Source organism: Falco rusticolus, chromosome 4, assembly GCF_015220075.1.
Source record: "Falco rusticolus isolate bFalRus1 chromosome 4, bFalRus1.pri, whole genome shotgun sequence".
NCBI classification, from domain to species: Eukaryota; Metazoa; Chordata; class Aves; order Falconiformes; family Falconidae; genus Falco; species Falco rusticolus.
The window spans coordinates 103,458,958-103,482,118 of NC_051190.1; the positions used below are offsets into that span (position 1 = coordinate 103,458,958).

Below are 23,161 nucleotides of genomic sequence, written 5' to 3' on the forward strand. Positions count from 1 at the left end.
TTAAGCACTCTTTATGAAGAACATTGGTATTTTAAATAATGAACCAAACTTGTGTATGCTCTCAGAGAATTTTAAAAAAATACAAGGACAATGTTTTTGTGTAGTAAAAGCTCTCTGTGAAAATTATTTTTATGGTAATTATGAAGCAGTTATAATTTGCACGGCTATTGTATCTCTCTTAGATTCTTTTTGTCAGGGCTCAGGAGTTTGCACTGGAGAACCTCTGTGTAGGAAAAAGATTTTCAGGAACACCTGGTCCCACGCTCAGGGATTTTTTTTTTTTTTTTTTAAATATGTTTGTCTTCATCACCTTCCTGCCCAAACATGACTTGTAGAAATTGTTTATAATTTTTTTTAGTAGTTTTTTTACCTATCAGTCCAAGATCATTATCTGTATTATACAATTTTTTTTCAATAAAAAGGATGCCAAAACCTTCAAGATAAACCTTAACAAACCGCTGTAATTTGAAATGTAAACACTACTGAGATGAAGGAAAGATACAGAATAGGATTTATAACTTAAAACAGTAAGAGCAATTATTTTTCATGTTTTTTGAGTTTTCTTACCCTACACATTTGGAAGCTTGTTGTATGTTGTTATTTTTTCGTATCTTGCTATAGTTGTTCTTAAGAGCTATAGTTACAGTGCATAACTGTGATGAAATTTGCAAAAAAATGTACTACGGATGGAAAGCTGCTTGATTTGGGATTTCAATGCAGTTATCCTATCTTTGAGAGAAAAGTGACCTATTCAGGCATTTGTAAGGTATGATAGAACTAATAGTTTTACACTGAAGTTAGAGTACTTCTGTTTTGTATAAATACTTGGAAAATACACCTACATAACAAACGAGAAGGAAAATTCCTCTGTATTTGGGGGGATAAGGGCTGGTCTTCTCAAGGAAGGAATACTGTAATTCTAGTTCCACTCCAATGGATATTTTATTATGTATATTAAAAGAACAACAGGAGGATCTGACAAAGATCCAGAACACTGCAGAAGCCGAGGGGAGTATGGCTCGGTAGTGATATGTGGAAGACCTAATTGTGTGTCCATGCTGTACAAAAGATAGAACAAATCAGGCTAGGATCTTTCAAATTTCAGAGGAGTGCTACAAGGCTTAGAAAGAGAAGGAGCAATAACATGGCTTGTTGAGGTAATGAAGGAAAATTTTAGGAAGTTGGAAGATTTCTAATAAGGAGAATAATTATTCCTGAAAAGTGTGACTTTTGAGAAAAAGGAAATATTCTGACTAAAAGTACTGGGAAGAATTTCAAGCAGCTGTTCATGAAATAAAAACTATGTGAGGTATGGACAACCTAATTCATCTCAGTCAAGGCCCCATCAATTCCACAGCCAAGTAATTTGTCATTTTTTCATGGTGTCAGAGAATTCAGTGTTTCTGCCACGTAGTTCAGTGTTTTGTTGAAGCCAGCTATCTTATGCTTTGTTTTCTCTCTGCTAAAATATACTTATGGCCTTCTTTTTCATCCCGGTTGTGTCGTATTGTGAACGTTTCTGAAATAAAGAACGTACTTTCTGTCCTGGTTTATGGAACTAAGCACAGAGATTTTTTGGAGCCAGAGTGGCATCTGTTTTGTAAGTAGTTTGACCGGTATGGAAGCTGATAAGTAGGCAATTGAAAGGCAGGTCTGTAGATGATGTAGAAGTGTAGTTGCCTGGCCTGGCAAGTATAGCATAAAATCCATACTTTAAAATAATGTTAGTAAAGAAAATCATTATCAGCTCCCCACATAAATTTTTGTCTTTCCTTGTTTTGCATAGAAATTGTTGATGTAAGAACAGAAGCAGATGTAGAGATGAAAGGTCTCTAATAAGAGTTAGTGTGCTCAGTTCTGAAAGGTTAAGGTTGCTGATGTAACACAGGGTACAGAGGACCCAAACAAGTAATAACAACAGTGGTAAGTATCTCCCACATAGTACCTTTCATTTCAAGGTGGTCAACATTATATTTTCATGCTTTGGGTAGGAAAAAGTGGAGAGGAAGAAGGTAGTTTGTGTAAAGTCACCAAACAGACCAGTGGTAAGGCTGAGTTTTTTGTGTTCCAAGCCAAATCCGAGTGTCAAAACAGTAGTTTATTTAATGAATATTTTCCTTTAAAGAGATGAGTAGTCAAATAGTAATTTGATTACTTTTTTGAGGTATATAGATTTGAAAAAAATTAGATATTATTTTGGCTGTTTGCAAAAAGCTGAAAATAAGTAACTTCTATTACTTAGGAAACATAAGTTTGATTACGTGGGCATCATCCATTGTTTCATTTACTGCATATATTTTAACTCAGAAATAATGCTTTGAAGCCCTTGATAAGCCAGCATGTTCACATACTGTTTGAAATATAAATAGAACAATGTTTTTCTCCTTGCCAGATTTTTAAATGTAAAATATCACCATACCTGAAACAATATAGAATGATGAATATTGAGATCTGTCTATATTTTGAATGTGGGAGAGAAAACTGTGAGCTTTATAATCAGAGTCTGTCAGCTAAAAATATATAAGAAAATATGAGCCATTTGCACCTCCTGCTGCTCTCAGAGAATGTATTAAAAATGGGCAGATGTGAAAGACTACCTGGCTGATCAGAATAACTTCCTTTTCTCAATTCCTGAAGTTCTGATCTGTGCATATGGCACGTGTTCTGTCACATTCTTTCTCTACACCAGGTTTTTGTAATAATGTGTTTGTGAATTTAAGCTTATTTTAATTTTTGTATTAATAATGTCCCTAGAATACACATTTTATTTTGAAATCCATATATGCAAATCCATGTATTCAAATGTAGTTCCCAATTATGCAGAGTAATGTGAGACTAAGATGCTTAGGTAATGGAAAAGTAGGTTCAACTTATGCTTCTGAGTGTAGTGCAATTCTATGGAGTGGCTCCACATCCACTGTTTTTCAGGGCTAATAGGGTGTCAGAAGTCATTAACAGTCTGAACTGTCTGAGCAAGTCACAGCTTGGTCTCAGCTGGTACATTTAGGTCACCATTAGCTGCGTGCTTTGTCCTAAATGTCCAAATGCATGAGAATGCTCATTAGCAAGGTTGCTCTCTGCATCTTCCTGTTTTTGCATTTGAACTGGTAAGTCTTCTCCTAACCCAGCAGGCTGAAGAGCATGGCATAGAGACCATCTTGATAGGACTTTTAGCTGCAGGTCAATACTGGCCCTCCCAGACCTAGATCTGCAGGTATCAAGGTATTACACTTCTGGTGGACTAAGATGCTACTGCTAGGAGACATATTCTGATTCATATTCTGCTTACAGGCAGCTTGGTTACAGCCTGTGCTAAGAAACTTGCCTGCCTCTCTCTTGCAGAAGCAGTTCAAGTATTTATTGGCTAAGAGTAGTGAAAGAAGCAGTATAGCTGTTTTCAGACAGGGCTAAAGAGCCTGGCCAGACCTGAAATAGCTGATGCAGTTTCCTGTCTTCCATCTGCGGCATAAACCTTCATAATCTACCTGTAGATAATTAAAAGTAGATTGTATTATGTCTTTTCTAAATTGGTTTGGAAACATTAATGTTGTATTTAAAGTCTTGAGAAACACTGGGATGTCTTTATATGTCCCTTCTATCACTAAGTCCCTAACGTAAATAACTGTGAAGCATTTTGTAGGAATACCTGTAAATACAGAGCATGATACAGCTGCCACTCTTCGTTATCCACAAGAATGGATTTTCTTTATCCCAATCTTCTTCATCCGCTGGGATGCGTGGCCAAGAAGGGAAGGATTAAACGTTATGGTTTAAGAAACCTTACTTTTGTAACCACCCTGCAGGCTACTAGCAACTCTTGTAATTAAAAGCTACCATCAATTTACCCAAGTTTTTAGAAGAAATGAGGACAGGGTCACAGCTATCTGAAAGGCAAAAACCCCACAAAATGATTTAACTGTGTTTTCACTGAGTCATTTCCCCCATACCCAAGGTCAGTTCTGCACTATTGGCAGTTGTCTCAGTATAATCAGTTAGTTTCTGAGCATCACCACATGCATTACAAAGTACTGCTTAATTAGCTATTCAATTGGAATTAATATATTTTTTTTTGTTAACTCAGAACAAGACATAAAGATTGGATTAATATTAATTTTAATTTATTTTCTTCTTTCTGTTTAGCTATATGTTTTGGTCAATTCAGCCAATAAATGCCTAACTTTTTTTTTCTTAAAACAACTGTGAATGCAGGAATTGCTTTTGTATTGGTTGAAGCAAAGAGTATGTTTGGTTCTAAAACACTTAGAATGCAACAGGTTATTAATATTGCAATTTACATTAGGTTAGAATATTAAATTCCTATTTTTATTAAAATTATTATTAAAAAAGTTTTAAAAAATGTTATTGAAAATTGGGTGATAGTGCCTGTCTGTACAGTGCTGTAATCCATTCCCATTGCTTTGGAAAAGAGTGAGGACTCAGAATGTCATGAAAGCTGAGCATTCCACAAATTTCTTTCTTCTGCCCTTCACTCCATTCATTTTCTTCTGACGCCATTCTGTTTCAGTGTTTATATAGCAGGTACTGGAATTACAGTTTAGGGGTTAGAAATGTTAGTGTGATAAGAAGGAACTAACCTTTTTAGATTGATACTATTTATGCTTGGAGAATAAAAGAATATGCAAAAACTTTTGCAGGTAAAATATTTTTGAGAGTTGCTGAATTAGGAAATAGTCACAGCCAAGTTAATACCTGTGAAAATGGGTGATCAAACTATTAATGACAAATCCATAATGTATTGAATTCAGCTTCAATTTGTTAGCACATCATAGTACTTCAATAGAATTAGAGAATATAAGGCAGGAAGAGTTGTCAGAGATTATCTTGTCCACCTCCAAGCCTTAGAGCTACCTGTCACTCCTGACACTCCTTGTGTTTGACCAGTCAGTCATAAAAATGTCAAGTGATAGAAAGTCTCTCCCCAGGCAAACTATGCCAAATTAGGGAACAGTTTGGAACCAGCAGAAATGCAAAAACTGTCTTTACAGTCAGAATTGCATGTATGCATGAGTCTTGGTTTTTTTCCATCTGAAGATAACATCTGGAAAACCATGAGGATGCCTGAAGCACTGTCAGAAGATAATTGGAAATCCTGAGCATACCCATAGCACGTATACATGATGCTATATACTGTATCTGCAGTTAGTCTGATGCTTTCAGAAGATGTTGGTCATGCTTTGTATGCCTGACAGAGTAGATGTGTTATATATGTCTTGTTTCCAGGAGATATTAGATGAACAAATGCATGTGCACATACGGGATGTAAATGACACTTGAAATTTTCAGACCCACTCTTAGATGTCATATAAGTGCTCTGAGAGCACTAAGTCCAAAATATCTCCAGAATGCTGCATTTACTGAGCACATGCAAACCTGGTACATAGCGTATGAACACTTATATTTCTCTGCACGATCCCAGATCGATGCAATAGTTGGACACTTAATTACTGTTAGGTGGTCTTAACATTTAACCTGAATTTTACTTGCTACAGCTTGTGCTGCTTACTTTTTGTCCTCCCCACAGCTGAAATAGGTAGGAGTTATTTCTTTTATCTTATATATTGTATCTCCCCTTTGTATTATTTTTTCCTTTGGGCTGAATGATCAAATTTCAGCAGTCTTACATTGTAAGTCATGTTTTGTAGACCTCTAATTTTTCTTATTTCTCCCCTTGCCTGCCTCTCTACGTTTTTAAGGATAGTGTTCAAAACTGGACTCATTTACTCCAGCCGAGAACCATATTGGTACCAAGTAGAAAGGCTACGGTGCTCTTAGGGATGATTGCCTTCTGTATACATCCTACTATGATGTTTACCTTTTCCTAACAACATGGTATCATTGAGTCATATTCTGTTTCTAAGCCACCAAAACCCGCATATCTTTTCCTGCAGAGCTGCCGTCTGACCAGTCCTTCCCCAGTCTGTGCATTTGTACAGTTGTTTTTCTCTGCTCGTAGAACTTTGCATTCTCCATATTTAAACTTCATCAGTTCTTTAAGTTTCTCCAGTTTCTCAAAACTTTCTTTGACACCTATCGTCACTTGCATTGACACAACTCTGTGTATGATGTATATGCTGTAATATGATAGATGATGTGAATGTATCACACTCTAGGCACATTTAATAGGCATTCTATCTATCCCATTATGCAGATTATCATTATAATTCAGTGAAAACATTGAATGACTTTGGAGCAAGGTGAGAAGCCATTCTGAAAAACTATGCTTGTTACCCAGTCTCAATTTAAAAAGCACTCGAAGTAGTTACCAAGTTGAGAACAAGTTTTATGGTCAATTATACAGCCAACTGATTGTGATTTTTGTCTAGGTTACACTTCCCTAGCTTTCTTGTAAGATATCATAAGAAACATTGTCAAAAGCCTTACTAAAACAATTATAAATGACAGTTCCTTCTTGTTCCTAATGCACAAAAGCTGTTACTTTGTTACAGAAATAAATATGTTGGTTTAGTATTTTTTTTCTTCCTGACAATTTCATGTTACCTGTTACTCATTTTATTGCTATCTTGTAGTTTTTACAAATAATTTTATAGTGGAAGTAGTTCTATTTTTTTTCTGAAATAAAAATTAAATTGACTAGTATAATTCTGTAATTACTTGTCTCTAATAAAGAAGATTAAACACTGTTTGCAAATGCCACTAAGGAGCTCTATATTTCTTGAAGGCAGAAAAGCTGATTCTTCAGGATAGCAATATGGCAAAATGGAGCTAAACAAAAGAGCAATATTATTTTTAAGAGTAGCTAAATCTTTTTTTTTTTTTTTTTTTTAATTTTGACAGTGTTAATTCCTGTTTATAAAAGATTAGATTCCTGTTTGAGCTCAAAAAGACAAGTTTAAATTTCACTTCTCCAAAAATGAAGTGTATCTGATTTTATAGTGGTAGTGCTGACCAGTGAAGAGAGAGAATAGTGCAAGTATACAGATGTGGATGAAGTGTCTCAGCTTGTAGACAAAGGTTTTTCTTTATGGCTGGGACACAGATTTCAAGTGTTTCTAGAGACGCTTTTGCTCAGTCACAGAAGAAGATGAATCCTGGAAGAAAATTTAATTGGTTCAGGATTTGAATATATTTTGCACAGGAACTCTTTTCCCCTTAGATTTCTTTTTGAAATGTGTTTGTTTATACTAAAGGCAGATTTTCTGTCGACGAAGGTGGCAAACAATCTGATCATGGGGAAACTGAGGCAGTATTTTATTACGAAAATGTAATAATATAATGGATCAACTGATGAAGCCTCCAGAAAGATTTGTAAAATACTGGACTCGAAAATCAAGTGTGTACGTATGAGCACAGTTCAAATGAATGTGTATCAACCTAACTCATGTTTGAGTGTTTGTGATGTTTTGAATATCCCCTTGTTTCACAGGTTTCTTAAAAAGCTAAGTATCTGTCTTTCTGCTTATCTGAACGAAGTCTCTCCAAGACTCTGAGGCATAGAAATGGTTGTTTCAAGGTGTTGGAGAAAACTTTCTCCATGCTTTTCTCACAAAATTATGTTCTTTATCTCCTTATATCTTTATGTAGGTCCTTACTGTCCCACTCCAATGCTGAGCAGAAGTAGCATTGAACTCACATGCCAGGCTCCTCCAGTTGGGATACTTTTGTCCTCCTAAATTAGTCAGGTGGCCTACTCAAAAAAGAAACAACAGTATATTATCTCACTTTTGAAAATCATTAGCTGTTGTCTAGGTAGGGCAAAATATATCACAGGAAATTTATTTGTTACTCTCAGATCAGTGATGAAATACTGTAGTTCTGTATGTTCAGGTATTATGTAAATGAACCAGATTTTATTTTATAGACAGGTTATAGCTTTACAATTTATAGAACTGCTTTAAGGCTTTAGGATATGTTTCACTGATCTCTGAACAGTTTCTGTAGCAGGTCTGATGACTATTTTTGTCATGAGAGCTACAGAATTCAGTTCATGCATTTCAAACAGGTTTCCTTTTTTGATGTGGCAGTTAGATCTGACACCAATTGCTAACAGCGTGACTTTCTGATCTTCTTCCCCCTTAGCTCCACCTGATTTACAAGTTATTGTTAACAATTGGTCATTTGAGTGTAAGGCTCAGTACTGGCGATGTCGAAAGGAGATTTAAGTTTGAAATCTCCATGCGGTTTGACCCTTCTGTCTCTTTACTTTGTTTTCTTTTATGTGGAACAGGTGAATTGGTTCTTTTCAAGGGCACAGTGAGCATGCATATATATGCCATGACTAGGCTGCTCTCTGTAAGTGAGCTTGAGAGTCATTGCTAGTGGTTGCCGTGCTGTGCTACACTGAAGTCACTGCTATCGTGGCATCTTGGGCATAAGCTCAGTCCAATACTTAAGTATAAAATGATCTTTTCCCAGCCAAATCTAAAGAGAAAAGCTTGAAAAACCATCTTGTACAAGTTAAGTTAGAGTTTTGGAAATGGAACAAAAGATGGGGAGGTGATTGAAGCAGACCATTGCACGGGCAGTGGTATAGTCAGTGCTCAGGGTGCAGCTAGGTTTCTGAAGGAGGAAAGGTTTCTAGTGCACCCATTCTGCTGTGTCCCAATAAGATCAAAATACTTCATGGGAAAAAAATTGGAAGAACAGTCTTAGATACAGGCCAAATTGTCTTGGACACACTTGGTAAGAATATAAGTAGTGAAGAATGTATTATCTCCTGATACTACTTTAACATTAAAGACACTGATTTGTTAAATTGGATGTATTTATATATCTCCTGTTCTCCTTTATTGCACTTTGCTCCGACAAGATAGAGTGAAAATAAGCATGAAATCATTCACTCACAACAGAAATAATATGAGAAGACTTGGAACAATATATAATGAGATCAAAACCCTAGTCTGCCTTCAAAATATGTTGCATTAAAATAGAATCAACAACAGGGATCAGGGATCTCTGTTCTTTCCAGAAAAGCTATAAACATTGACAGCAGCAAAGGCAGAATTTTATACTCATTAAAGAACCCCATGCTACAGACAAGATTCAGTACTGAAATGGTACAGGCAAATGATTTATATTCCATGTTTTGATTTTCTTTGTTAATGCCATTCAGCATTTGGTCTGTTCAGCCTTGGGGAGTCTCTCTGGCATCACACCATACCAAGTTCACTTCATATTTTGCTACCATCTTGACTATTGTGCAGGTTTTGCGTTGTCCAGAACTGGTCTGCTGTGTATTATCTAAGCTGGAAGAGAGTAAATCTCCCATTGCTTGTATCTGAGAACCCGCTATCTTTGTCCAGTCTTTTGTTTTTTTGTGTTGTTCAGTGTTTCTTTCTGAACTAGTATTTGTTTTAGTTTTTTCACTTTTGGTGCTTGTTGTGAAAAGACCTTCATCAAGAACAAAGATGCCTTTTATGTAAAGGCTAGAAATAATTTGATTAGATTTTTAAAAGTTTTGCTCTAGATTTAGAAACAGTGACTGAACCAGGTTTCACATAGTTCTGGACTATTTTTATGTGTGTCTATACACAAGTGACACTTTTTCGTTTGCAGATTTTCTGATGAGTGCTGGATAAGGACAGTCAACACCTTTTTGTTCTTTGTTGTCAGAAAAATTACAAGAAATTGAGTCTTCATAGCAGCAGCAGTGAAGCAGCCAGCTGCAAAAGGGAGTTTTCAGAAAATACTGGCCTTCTATCTGGAAGCTGTCAATCTGCATGTGGAAGAGATGAGGAAAAAAAATATGAAGAAATCCTTATAGAGGATCATGGCACTTTACACAACTCTGAGAAAGGTAGTCATTAGAAAAAGAAGCATCAGGAGTATTATTATGCTGGTCAGAGGTAGGTAAAAAGCTACTTTGCTTTCATTTTTATGTGCAGATATGTTCTCTGAATTTGATGATGAGCTGGACATACTGGACAACTCCAGCAGCTCCAGTTCAAGTCACTTGAAAGAGTCTGCTATTGGTAAGATTCCTTAAGGATGAGGTGTGCGCTACTTTCTAACAGAAAAATAGTTGTCTATTCCAAAATACTGCGCTATTTCATGGTTTATTGCAAGTTCACTGTCTGTTGTGGTTCCTAAGTAAAGAAAAATAAAATAATTGTGCCTGTGGCAGCTGATTCCAGTATAATACATTTTGCATCACGTAGTCTTTGTGTAGCTTGTCTCCATATTTGCAGTAATGGCTACGAAAACTGGAATATTATTGGGCAACTTGACAAAGGCTTTTTCTATATTTGAAGCATAAGATAAGTAGTGTTGGTAAGAAACAAATGGAAGAGAGTATGAAAACTTTTGTCTCAGTAATAATAATGCTATGCATATGAAGAAATGGAGTGCCCTGTTGGAGGGTGTAAAAAAGAATGTTGAAAGAGGTAAGCTTTAGCTGTCTGCATGATTTGACTGAATGGAATTGAAGGAATGCTTAATGACTAGACTTGAATTAGGAAGGGGTTGTGTGACAAAACTGTTATTTCTGCCTGTAGTTATTTATGGTAATCAGATAGGAAAGCACTAGCTGTGTTGGGTGTTATCTTAAGTAATAGTTTTTGGATTATATTCTAAATCTGAAAAAAAGAGGAAAAAAAAAAAAGACATGTAACCGCTGTGAGCTACTTGCTAAATTATGAGCTACCATGATCTACCTATTAAATAGGATGGAGTTCTGGTCAGGGAAAATCAAAGAGCATTTTATACTAGAAGAAAAAGATTGATAGTAGTTGTTTGAAGATTAACAAATGTTATTGTTGCAAGGTCCCAGCCTTCAAAAAATGTGGAATTATACTACTTTATGTTTGTAGTCCTATTTGCTAGCCGGATTTCCTTCAAATTTTGGCCCAGGTATTGAAGAAATGTAACTGCTTTTAACTGAAACATCTAACCGTTAATAAATGATCTGATAATTCTACTTTAAATCCATTAATATGATTTGGTAATGGTAACCAGATAGTCTGCCATTCTAAAGGCTGGAGGACCAGTGGCTAGCCAGCTCTGAGTTTATTATCAAAGTTTTTTTTAAAAAATAATAATTACAGAAAAACTCTTTTTCTGTGTTACTTCCCTATGCTAAGGGAGTAAAGAGGAGGTTACAGGGTACAGGGAAGTCTAATCTGACTGTGGGAGGGGGCTGCATGGAAGGAAACCCTTGAGGAAAAGCAGCCTGTGGAGACAATATTCTATTTTGTTGTTTATACTGAAGAATAACACGTTGTGTGTCTCCCAGAAGTGTAATTGTTTGTTGGCTAGTTCAGCATTGTACACAGACATTTGAAATCTTTGTGTAGTTTATAATTTTCCACACCCAAAGCATTATGGATAAAGATCTTCTTGTTAATTTTATTTTGTTAAGATTTGGACATTAACAAAACATCAACTTTTTATAATATTTAAATTGGTTTCATTGACTTACTTTGGGTGGAAAGAATCAGTCAGTTCCTATTAATTCCAGTGACTTGAATCAGCATTTCTAGAAGTCATTGTCCATTTTCCTCCCAGAATATTTAATTGTTATATAGATACTTCAGGACTGCTTTTTCAGAAAAATAATTCTGCAGTCGTATGTTTTCAGATCACCTGTAGTTTCTACTTAATATTGAAGTTAGCATTGTAGATAAGTTGTAATTAATGCTGGCAAATTTTTCATGTTTTCAGGAAAAAAGAAAATACAGCTTTAAAAAAAATTATTACATTCAGCATACTTGGGTATTGGTTGGGTTATGTTCCAAGCATATTTCCTTGCTATTAAGTGGCTAACAGCATTTGAATTATTAGCCATGGTTTTGACAGGCATGTCAGCATTACAGGGGAAAATGTGGCCAACTTTCATCTACCTAACTTGGAAACCACTAACCTGAAAATGTTTCAGTTACAGGTATATTGATCAGGGTCTTGAAAGGGTTTGTCTTATCGTGCTGCCATCACATCACTTTCAGAGAAAACATGATCTGCAAATGTAGAAAAATGTTGCCCTAATTTAAAACTGTGGTGGTATTTTGTAAAAAGGTGTGATATGCGGAGTTGTTCAGTGGCACAGAAGCTGGTATGTGTGTGAGAGACAGTGTAATAGTGGTTAGCTTTTTTATAGTCCACCAATTGTCAAAATATTTTTAATAACTTTGCATAACCTGTGCTTTTCAATTATGCTTTAAGAAAGGATTATTGTTTTTAGTTTAGACAATGTAGTTTTACAGGACCAGCTCCTTTAACAACTCCTAAGATTGCCAAATGGAGGGTATGTAGATTCTGGGATAGTTCATGGTACTTAAAATGATTAATCCTACAGGAGCAAGATTCTGCACATTTCAGAAGCGTAGAGGCAGTAGTGAGAGATGTATTTTTTTCCCCTGAAGTCCTTATAATTGGAAGTTACAAAGATTGACAGAGCATAGGGACTTATTGAGTCAAAAAGCAATGAAGAGTGATGGGATGATAACAGCATTTTAGTTGCATTTTTTCTTATTTTAAAATTAAGGAACTTCCCAACTTTACCTTAGCTTAGTCATATTTAAGGGATTTTTACTTGGTTTTGATTTACTGTACCTGATTTCTGCTGGTAATACCAAATAGCAGGAAAATATGTGGTATCTCGTAATGCATAGTAGTCTAGTAGAGCTAGTATTTCAGTTGGGTGAGAGGGAGTTTAAAAGTTTACTCTGTGACTGGGAACAGTTTTTGGACAATATTTTTTTTGTTTCCTTTAATCATGTTTGTTTACACTGTAATCAGGACAATGTCCTAACCACATTGAAAGACGAGTTCTATGTAGAGGGTGCTATTAGAAAACCCTGGTCCCTAGGGTTTTATGTACTTGCCTTCTGACCTTCCTCACAATAAAAAGCATGTAATAGGTCCCTTTTAGGATTGCTCAGCTACTAGCTTTCCATGAGACTCAGAAGGCTCAATGCACAGTCCTGTTGTTGTGCTGTATCTTACTTAGGAGTTTTTCTGTTACCTCATAATTTAATATATGTTTCCAGTATTTGGAAGAAACTCTGAACTTACCTAACTTGTGACCAAGAAGCAAAGATGCTTTGATTCAGGACTCCTTTCCTTGCCAAAAGTTCTACAATGCAATAGTATGCAGAGTTATCATGTAATGAAGAGACCACAGATCTGCCAGAAGAATATTCTAGTGATGTAGCTCTGGAAGGGTCTCCTGTATCCTTCTTTGAACTTTTAGAAAAATAACTTGTTTACACAGTTGGCAGGACTTGAGCCTTGTGCAGGTAATGCTCAAAGCAGTCAAAAGTATCCAGCTGAATAACAGGATTTCAAGAACTAGGATACTCTCAAAGTAGGAACTCTGCACGTTGTATGTAGCAAATGATTGGTCTCTGGGTTTAGGTCATCACTTAGATTCAAATTTAACTGTTTCTAAGAATAACAGCAAACACAGCAGGAAATAAATATCGATTACTTAAATGCCACTTGCTGTCTGTAGCTAGTAATGTCTTTCAAAATTTGGGCTTAATTGAAGGCAGCAGCTACCTTGTATCTTGCAAGTTTTGTGGTCATAGAACTGCCTTTTTTTTTTTTCTTTTTTTCTTTTTTTAAATTTAGACCACTTGTATTTTTTGGAAGATGTGAGGATTTGAGAAGATATTTTTTCTTTACATAAGACATTTAGATAGCTTGGAAGTTCTTCGGGGTAAGATCATCTCACATCTGCTATATATGATTCTTTAAATTGTGAGAGGAAAACTTGGGAATTTTGTTGACAACGATTATTGCATCAAGAAAACTAATTTGCACAATTGGCTGTCTCTGAAGAATTTTTGAGATCTTACAGTGTTTTGTAGGCTTGTTTTTCCCATTTGACTTTGTCTAAGGTTCAGATTTCTCTTGAGACCTCAGGTTCATGGGACTTTGTTGAAGACATCGGCTAGAACAAGTTCTGCCAAGACCTAGTTTTCCTGTGTGATGCTTGAGTTAAGCTTTAAGTATGATTATGGCAACTTCTGTTGCTGTACGTGTGGTCACTGCTAATGAGCAAAAAATTTAATTCTCTTTGCTCTGCAAAACAGCTAATTAACATGGTTGAGAACATCCGTTTCAGTGTACAGTGATTTAAAGGGCAGCTTCCTAAGAATATTTTGTATGAATAAAGGCAATTTGACCTTTCTCCTGAAAAGATCATTAAGCAATCATTCAAAAAACCACTTCCATTGCTTCCATTTCATTCAAGGAGATGTATTGAAGTTTTGTGCTAATATCAAATCTTAATTCAATTTTCCTATCAGTCTGATCAAACTTGAAAGGATTTTCAGAGGGGTTTTTTTAGATATCAGTGAAGTGAAAGTGAAATCCAAAGAAAAAGTTACTGTCCTCCCAGTTTTTTTTGATCTTGTATCATGTTATGAGTGCTCTTCTTGTAATTATGTGGTTAGGTACCTGCAAGAGAAAAACAGTAAACTGCATATTAGAATGTATTTGTATGATTTGCACTGATGTCAATGCATGTTATGAAGTTAAAGCCTTAGAAATTGCTTTTAATTACATCAACTATTTAAGACCAAAGTAGCAATCAGAAAAATTCTTGATGCCTCATTTGATATAAATTTTTTTACAAAATTTAATGTCCTCAAGGAATCTTCATAGAACTATTCGGAATAGGGAGGCTGATAAGAATCAAAAGCTTTGGATTTTGTGTGTCTTCTGCATTCCAATAAGGGTGGGCACAAACCAGGAATGAGATAGAGGATTTATATTTCATTTTGCTTGAGATAATCTTGAACTGAGAAATTGCCTCTTGCAAGGCATTTGAACAAAACATGTTGCCTTGCTCTTCCCATCCATGTCAAAGGAGTAACCATGATTAAAGGAAATATGGTTGAGTTAACACAGGAAATATGGTTGAGCTAACACCTTGGGCTGGACATCAGAATGCACTATGCACATCATGACTTAGGTTAGTTAACTCTTTCCTACACATCTGTGTTGTTTCTTACTCCCTGCTTGGCTTTGTATGATTACCATAACTCTTACACAAAGGACTAAGGATTATCACTGAAGTAATTAATATTCAATGAGTGTGTGTATACACATGTGAACATGTTTGTTACGATGATTTTTAGATGGTCTGAGTCTCCTTTTGCTTAGTTATTGAAGAAATTATTCCAATATGTTTTCATAGTGTGTAACATAAAGAGACTCCTCTCAGTTGTAGCTGCTCAGTGAGTCTCTAACATAATAAGCAATAAAAATGGGGCTGAAGGTGTTGGCCATTGTTTAGTGATTTTTCTGCATCATGATTTCTGGTTAGGGTTTTTTTTTTTAGCATTAATAAGTATTTTCCTAAATTTAGCATATGGATTAGAAAATACTGCATTTCTGCCATATACAGTGAGTGGTGAGACAGACTCTGGTGTGAAATATCATGCACTTGTAAATACACTTATAAGCTGTCAGATTAGCAAGTCAAATATGGTGAGTCATCAAACTGATAAAGCAAATTTGAATATGAGCTCTTTACTGATAAAGAGACTGTTTATTTGAAACAGCCAAAATGTATAGGATTTCAAATCCAATTTTGTATATAAATACTTTGGAAGGGGTGCTGTTTTTAAAATTCTAGCAAACAGCTGTCTTCAAACTTAGCTTTCTAGCCGAGTAGTTTCTGTTACAGATTTTCTCGAATATATTCCCATAATATATTATAGTCTTTGTTATAATGGAGTGTATGAGGTTGTCCTTACCCCAAGCAACATGATTCAGGTTCAGTCAGAGCTCCTGCTTTTATATTTGTATTATTGTGGCTGCAGGTAAAATACCAGTTCCTTGAATAGGAACAATCATGCAGGTAAAATACCTGTTCCTTGAATAGGAACAATCATATTTTTTTCAATTCCAAAGGCCGCCTTTACTTTCTAGGCAGCGGACGCTGCATTTTCCTATCTGTTTTCCTGTCTTAGTGTATCTTTGCTTCTATAAGAGCCTAGTTTATTTGCTATTACAGAAGTCAACAGCTCCTACCAAACATTCTTTTGGCCTAACTACTGCAGAGTTTTAATACCTGTTTCCTTAAGCAAAGCATTAGCAAGGAATAAAAACCTGTTTCCTTTTCTTTAATTCTTTCTCAGTCTGTGTGCCTTCTGTTTAGGGAGACAGATTTGTCCAAAGGATGTATCATTTCTTTAGGTTTTAAAGTGAATTCTGTGTGACAGATGTAAGCCTCCTTCAGGATTTTTTTTTAATTTAGAGGGTCTCAAAGAAGCAGGAAAAACAGAGGTGCTGTATTTCAGAGCGTGACAGAAAATATGTTTGAATACAAAATATTTAAGACTCTCAGAAATATGTTTGCTCTCTGAAAGCCCCCTACTGTTGCTCTAGAACTAATATAACTGCTGTAACAGGACCAACAATGGGAAAACTAATGTAAGTTTGGCATAAAATATTTTATTTTTTTCTTAATTACTGTTTGAGCGATTACACTCCACTGCTCTTGTTTTATGGTAATGCTTGTGATGTTACTGGTGTGGAAAACCCATCTCCTGTAGACAAAGGCAGGGTGTTATATTAAAATGCATTAATTGTACAGGAAAATTGTTGTAGAATTTCCTAATCTTTCCAATCAGACCTTCAGTTAGCTGAAATATCTTTTGATTTAAAAATACGCTTATTCCCCATTCAAAATGAAATACCATTTGTAGGAGAGAGTGGTCTCATGTCAAAATTATCATCAGGGAATGATTTACAGGAATGTTTTAAGGCAGGTGCTTATGACAAATACTTGCTTTAAGACAATGCTTTCCAAGTGCATTAATCAATATCATCAAGCATTACCCCTCTCTCTTCATGTTTTTTGGCACTATGCAATAAATGGCATAAATGTTTGGGTTCAGTTTTAGTGCTAATTGGATGTTTGACCAATAACTGGTCATACTCAAGGTCTCAAAATCAGTGGGATTATTTAAGGAGTAAGGTATTACATGTACAGTAGTTTGAATAGTTATCTAATAGAATAGCAGCAATAAAACTCTGTTAGAACAAGGTTTAGACAACCCATCAAAGGACCTCTGAGAAAATGGGTAAATATTCTAGTTTTTTATCCAGACTAGACACAATGTTGTGGCCACAGTGGTAGCAGTTAACTGTAGTAATTTAATACAAATCCAGATACATCCTCTGTGGACATCTAGTCAGCATGCGTTTTTATTTTCTGTGAAATTCTGAAAGTATTTATTAAAATACTATGCAGGGCTGAGATTTTAGTTCTGACACAAGCAAATCTTTGATACATCAAACAGCAAGTCCATAGTCAAATGGAGGTTAGGAGTATGTTTAACACTGCTTTTTAAAAGTTATTTTGACATCATGTCTGGAAAATAGAAAATATTAACAAGTATGTATATAGTTCTTTTAATGCAGAGAGAATAATTATACATTTGTTTCAGGTAAAATTAAACAAAGTTTTAGTCCTTCTGAAAGACAACCTTGTAATAGGTAGGTATGGTTTATGATTTTAATATAGATTACATAATTGATCATTGTTATGATCAATTCCAGTTGGTCATTTCACAGTGCAACAGTTGCACGATTGCCCTCATGAACCATTTCTTTACTTATCATTGCAACTTCATTTTATCTCTGCCTGTGACACTCAGTCTGCTTGAGGGTATCGTTAAAGGGTGTTTGCATGCAGAAGCTTTATGTAAGTAATTTAAGGGCTGTCATTAAACTGGTAGTTTTAAAAGTGGACTTTTGCTACATTAGCTTAAAGTGACATTAGTTGGTTAGCCAAATTCTGGTTTGCATGTTTAAGCAGCTGTTTTTTCCATAGAAAAAAGTGTTTGTGCATTTGATGGTGTAGAGTAATATCTTGTCCCTTTGAACTCTTCTAGACCTTCTGTATAAATGTAGATACAGATTTTTGGAATTCTGGAGTCCTCATTTCTTTCAAAAAGGGAACAAGCCGAAACAGAATATGGCATGGCCATCCTCATTTTCCTTCTAAAGGTCTTCGCTTTTTCTTTTGTTATTTATTCAGAAATACATTAAACACATTCTTGACCAACCATTATTTTTTCTGATCTCCTTGGCACCACTCTTATTCATAGACTCTGTTCTATGTTTCTTCATTTCGGCTTTTCTTTCACATCTGACAAAAACCTCAAAATCACGCTTGGCTTTATCTGCCTCCTGAACAATTTTATCCTCTTACCTTTAAGTTAACTAGGTAAGTATTTATAATAATGGCATTGATTCCTGTCCCTTGTTTCTCTACAGACCCTGTTTGATCCAACTTTCACTTAAGGAATATTGCTGTAACAACTCTTAACTAAGCTGTTTAATGACCTCTTCCAAGTTACAGTTCCTTTATTTTCTTGATCTGCTATTTACCATTGGTGATATATTTGCCTTCTTCAAATGATGCTTTTCTGACTCTTCTGACTCTATGCTTTTCTAATTCTCTCCCTATCTTTTGAAACTATTCTTAAAGATCGTTGAGGATACTAGTTTATCTATTTGATTCACTGTGAATGTTACACACGGTTTTATAACTGATTCTCTTGTCTTTTCTTCCGCATCTTGTCTTTGCATGTGCAAATGTCTACTTACTCATCTACCTGCAAAATCATGCTTCAATTCATGAATTTAGCTGTATACACCAGATGTATTTCCTTCTGTCTATGCTAAATCTTTGCTCATCTCTGTAAGATCTTTTCATGGCCATGTGGCTATACAGTTGAGTACTACATAACTAAAAGGAATGTCATAATTTGCCTGTACCTGAAGTCCTATCCATTCAGTCAGGTTTTGATCATTCTCAGAAATAACATCCATCCTCACCAATGACATCTGAGCATCCACTTTAACTTGCATATCTCTCAAAGTCCTTGCATTCAGAATAAGTTTTAGTGTTCTGTCTGACACCTCTAATATATAAACTTTCATATCAATGTATGCTGCTAAAACTCTTGCTTGGGTTCATAAAGCTATTATGCGAGCAACATCCTTTCTGTTTTGGTACATGCATTCTAGTCATTCAAACGCCTGTTCAGAACACTGCTGCAAGGAACATTTCTACAGCCCTACCTTCAACGTTGCCACCTTCCCTGTGTGTCTCTTTACTGGTTGTACTTTCTCTATCACTTCAAACACAAGACTTTATTTTTGCTTTCGTATCACCATCCAGTCTGTCACTTGTCACTCACTGGCTTTCTCCTGCTACAGCCAGTAATGGCAGCCTCCTGAAGCTTGAGGGTTGAAGCAAGCATGCTTTTTTTTCGTTTGTCTCTGTCCCTCACATAAAAATTAGTAAAACTGTTTCCTTATCTTTCTTTATAACTAGTCCTTGAAGCTGTAGTTTTCCCCACTGCCTAAAAAATCTATGCAAGTTCTTGCCATGCTAGGGCTGTTGAGGCTGCCAGCCATCAGGACTTCATATTGGTTCCTTCAGTTCCCCATCTGTCTGTATCCATTTGCTGTTGCTTATCTCAGCTAGTGGGATCTGCAGGCTGGGACAGTGTTTCTATAGAGTTTAGAGCACAAGCTAGCATTGAAACATCTGGATCTGTATTTCTGACATTGAGGTATCCCTGTCCTGGTGATGTAATATTATTTTTTTCCCCCACTTTACTAGTACTGTATACATTATTACTCCTCTTTTTATGCACTAGACAATAATTACTTAATTTTTTTATGTGTTCCATCCATAGAATGGGTTAATTGAAATGTCCTTAAACATATACAAATGCAAACCAATATATAATCTAGTGGATTATTGCATTTTAAATATTAAAATCCTGTTTACTGTATTTGTACTTTCCAGGCTAAAAACTGATCAGGGAAAGGAATGAAGTCTAACTTTTATTTAGTAGAAGTCATGCTATTTTGGACACATAGAGTAAGGCCTTTATGTGCCTTATAAATGCACAGTTAAAAACTAGCAATTGTGGACAGATTTCCTTTAGAGGAAACATAAGAAGGAGTCAGGTGGTACTGATATTTTCTCTACAGTTATTGATGCCAAATGCAATTAAAACTACCTGTTTTGTTTTTTAATAATAATAGAGATTATATTGAAGGTCCAGGATCAAGACTGCGACCAGGTAATATTGAGCTTGCAACAAAATCAAACTTTAACTTCACTTAAACCTAATGATTTCCAAGTTTGTAAAACTTATTCTCCTTATGCATATAGAGTGCGTCCTTTTACATTTCTCCAGCTTTACTGCCTGTTGATATCCTCTTGAGAGTGCCTCCACTCATGCACAGGACCCACACTAAGAAAACAGAGGATTCGTTCATGACAGGGTGGCAGTTTTATAGTTTTCCAGCTGTAGCTCTTTGCAATATGAAAAATCCTGGTATTATCTAGTAATTATATTTTTAAATGTTATAAAAGAAGATAATTACATTTCAGGTGCAAATATGTTATCTGAAATATCCTTAAGGAATTTTTTAAAAATACAAATTCCAATAGTAAATCGGTAATACCTCATTTTAATGGTCATTATCCTGTCTAAACTTCTGCTGAATGCAGTGGCTGAAGGCAATTTCTCCTATGAAAAGAACATACCAATGTATCGTTGATGAAACATTTTTCTATTTGAGATACTTTTCTTTCTTACGGAGAAGCTTCACATACTGTAATCTGCTGTGATTTCAGAATGCATATTGTCTGAATTAAATAATATTCAAAGGAAAATTATTTTGAGCTGTTGAAATATTGATCTTCATAAAAAAAGTACGTTTTATCTATACAAATGTCTGTTTCACAGTTTTTTGATATAAAAATTGTATTAGGAATTTTACTTATGCATACAAATCAAAATTTGCTGTCCACTTAATACCAATAGTTCAAACCCACTATCCAGCCATAATGTGTCAGAGCTATAGTGATCTTCAGACAAACACTTTAGCCTTCGTCAATATTTTCACTCCTGTGGGTAATTAGAGCAAATCCAGTATCTTTTGTCAGCAATGTTTTCCTTTTGGGTAAAACTCTTACAAGTTTTGATCAAGTCCTCAGCAGCCTATTCACACACACGTGCCCTCATCCCCCTCAAAATGCTATACTTCTGTATTAAAAAAAAATGTAATTGTGGAGTGGTTTGGAGTATGTGGATTTTATGGGAACTCCTAAAGTTCCTGGCTGGATATTGGGTGTCTAGCTGCCTTTGAAGCACATAGACACTACAAGCTGACATTACATCTGGTCCTCCAAGACTACTAAGTCATATTGTTGCTGTCACACTAGAAAAGAGAAAAAGCTTTACACACTGAATAACAGGGGAGTCCATGCTATGTCCTACTCAGTCCTTTCTGTTTGCTGATATTATTTTAAGCATATTTTTATTAAGAAAAAAATATATTCTGAGAAGACCTACAAAAGAAAAGGCACTCATTTTTTGCCTTTGTGTTATAATACAAGCCACTGACAGCAAAGGAGAGGTCAAATACCACAGAACAGGGAGCAGTGAGAAAGGTAACATGTCAAGGACGTAAAGTTTTTATCAGCATCCTAGCAAAACCTGAAGATTCCTAGGTTGTAATGGCAAGACCACACTATTTGTTTTGGGATTGAATATAGCAGTGTTGAAACAGTTGGAGAGGTGAAAATGAGACAAAATCAACATTGTTCTCGTGGTGTATGATATTTTAGATTACTGCAGTGTTGCTTCCACTTGAGCAGAAAGACCAACCTAAATTCTTCCTTAAATGGCGCAGGGAAAATGCCAGAGTTCTTTTCCTCTTATAGATTATTTAGAGGAGACTTAGGGAAAAACTGTTGAACTGAATTTCACTTGCCTCTCAACCCATCTGCCAAAAGGCATTGTCACAAAAAAATCTGACAACAGCATTGATGTCATTATCTTCCTGATCCTATTAGCAATTTGTGTCTCTGTGATAGAGAATGACATTTTCTGTGAGAGTGCAGCCCAGATCTGGTTGGTCCCTAGGCACTTCAGTTTGTGAATGTCTCTTCTACTTTTTGTTAAAGTAGCCGTCAGAGAAATTCAACAAGAAAAAAAAAAAAAAGTTAAGTTGTCAGTTAATTAATTTTGATATTTGGATTACACTTCCCTCTTGGTAGAATTTTCATTCTTGATACCAGATCGCTTTGGGGGGAAAAAAAAAAGTTTAGGTGGATGTAAATATGTACATATGATGTTATGATCCTCAAGGTGTTTTTGAATGAGGAAGTTTTAGAATGTGGATCTAAATTAGCTTCTGAAGTGTAGTTTAGAAATATTTGTATTTGAGAGATACAGGACTGCTGGCTAAAGTTCAGTACTTGGACCTGTGCTCTTTGCTTAGCTTCCAGATCTAATACTCAACTTGGAAAGCTAATTTTGTTAACTTATGTTCTTTAGTGATACACTTAAGTGTTTTATAGTGTGGTCTGCTGATAAACTTTTATTTAATCTCTGAGTCTGACCGTGTGTATGACTTAAATTAGATGAAGAGTTTAAAAATCATAACTAAGGACTAAAAATTCAAGAATCTGCTTTAGTTTTGGCTCTATACTCTTCCTCAGCAGGCAAAGCATGATAGAGAAGCACTAGGTAAATCAGAATCAAGCTGTTCTGTTTAATTGTTATGTTTAAGATCTGAATTATATTTTGTAAATCCGCAAAGTTTGTAGAATACATGACATTTACTGCTATGTTTTAATTCTATTGAATTACCTAAAGCTTGATCAGCAGTTATTTCTTTATTGTTTCTTATGGCTAGAATTAAAATTATTCCATGGAACCCCAGAAACCTATTGTGTTTTATTTTAGTTCAATAGCTAAGTTCATAATGCTTTTTAGTCAACAAAATATGGTCAATGTTTTAGGTATGATGTCCACAAATTAGTACTGAGTTTACTGTGCTTTGTAAATATTAAGTAATGAGTAACATTTAGGTAAAGTGAATTAGGTTTTGTTTTTTATCATGCTGTCTTTGGCTAGTGTTTTTCAAGTATCTCATTGAGTATGGCAGGAAACAAATCACATAGATATTTGATATTACTAGCTGGTAAATTAGGGCAGTTTTGCTTCAGGAAAAGAGGACAGTCTTTTAATCACCAAGCTACTTGTACTACAAGAAAAAAATGTACCTCAGCGGACAAGTATATCTATTTCAAATTCTGGATTACCAAGACCATATCTGATTTATTGGCTGTTTGTAGTTAAGTCCCAAACAGTAGTTCAGTGGGGGAAATAAACTTCCACTTTCAGCTTTT

At 35.4% G+C, this 23,161-nt stretch overlaps 1 protein-coding gene across 6 annotated transcripts in view; it reads left to right on the forward strand.

Moving 5' to 3' along the window:
* NEK10 (NIMA related kinase 10) overlaps nt 1–23,161 on the forward strand; it is a 115,859-nt gene that overhangs the window by 69,245 nt on the left and 23,453 nt on the right. For 5 of the 6 annotated variants that reach the window (XR_005103609.1, XM_037383054.1, XM_037383055.1 and 2 more), the window contains 2 exons: nt 9,592–9,775; nt 9,864–9,950. Coding sequence is in view for 5 of the 6 variants with exons in the window: in XM_037383054.1 (XP_037238951.1) it covers nt 9,592–9,775; nt 9,864–9,950 (271 nt within the window). In the remaining variant the exon portion in view is untranslated. Of the gene's footprint in view, nt 1–9,591; nt 9,776–9,863; nt 9,951–17,378; nt 17,428–19,998; nt 20,037–23,161 lie in introns of all 6 variants that reach the window. The other variant, XM_037383056.1, reaches the window with a different exon arrangement.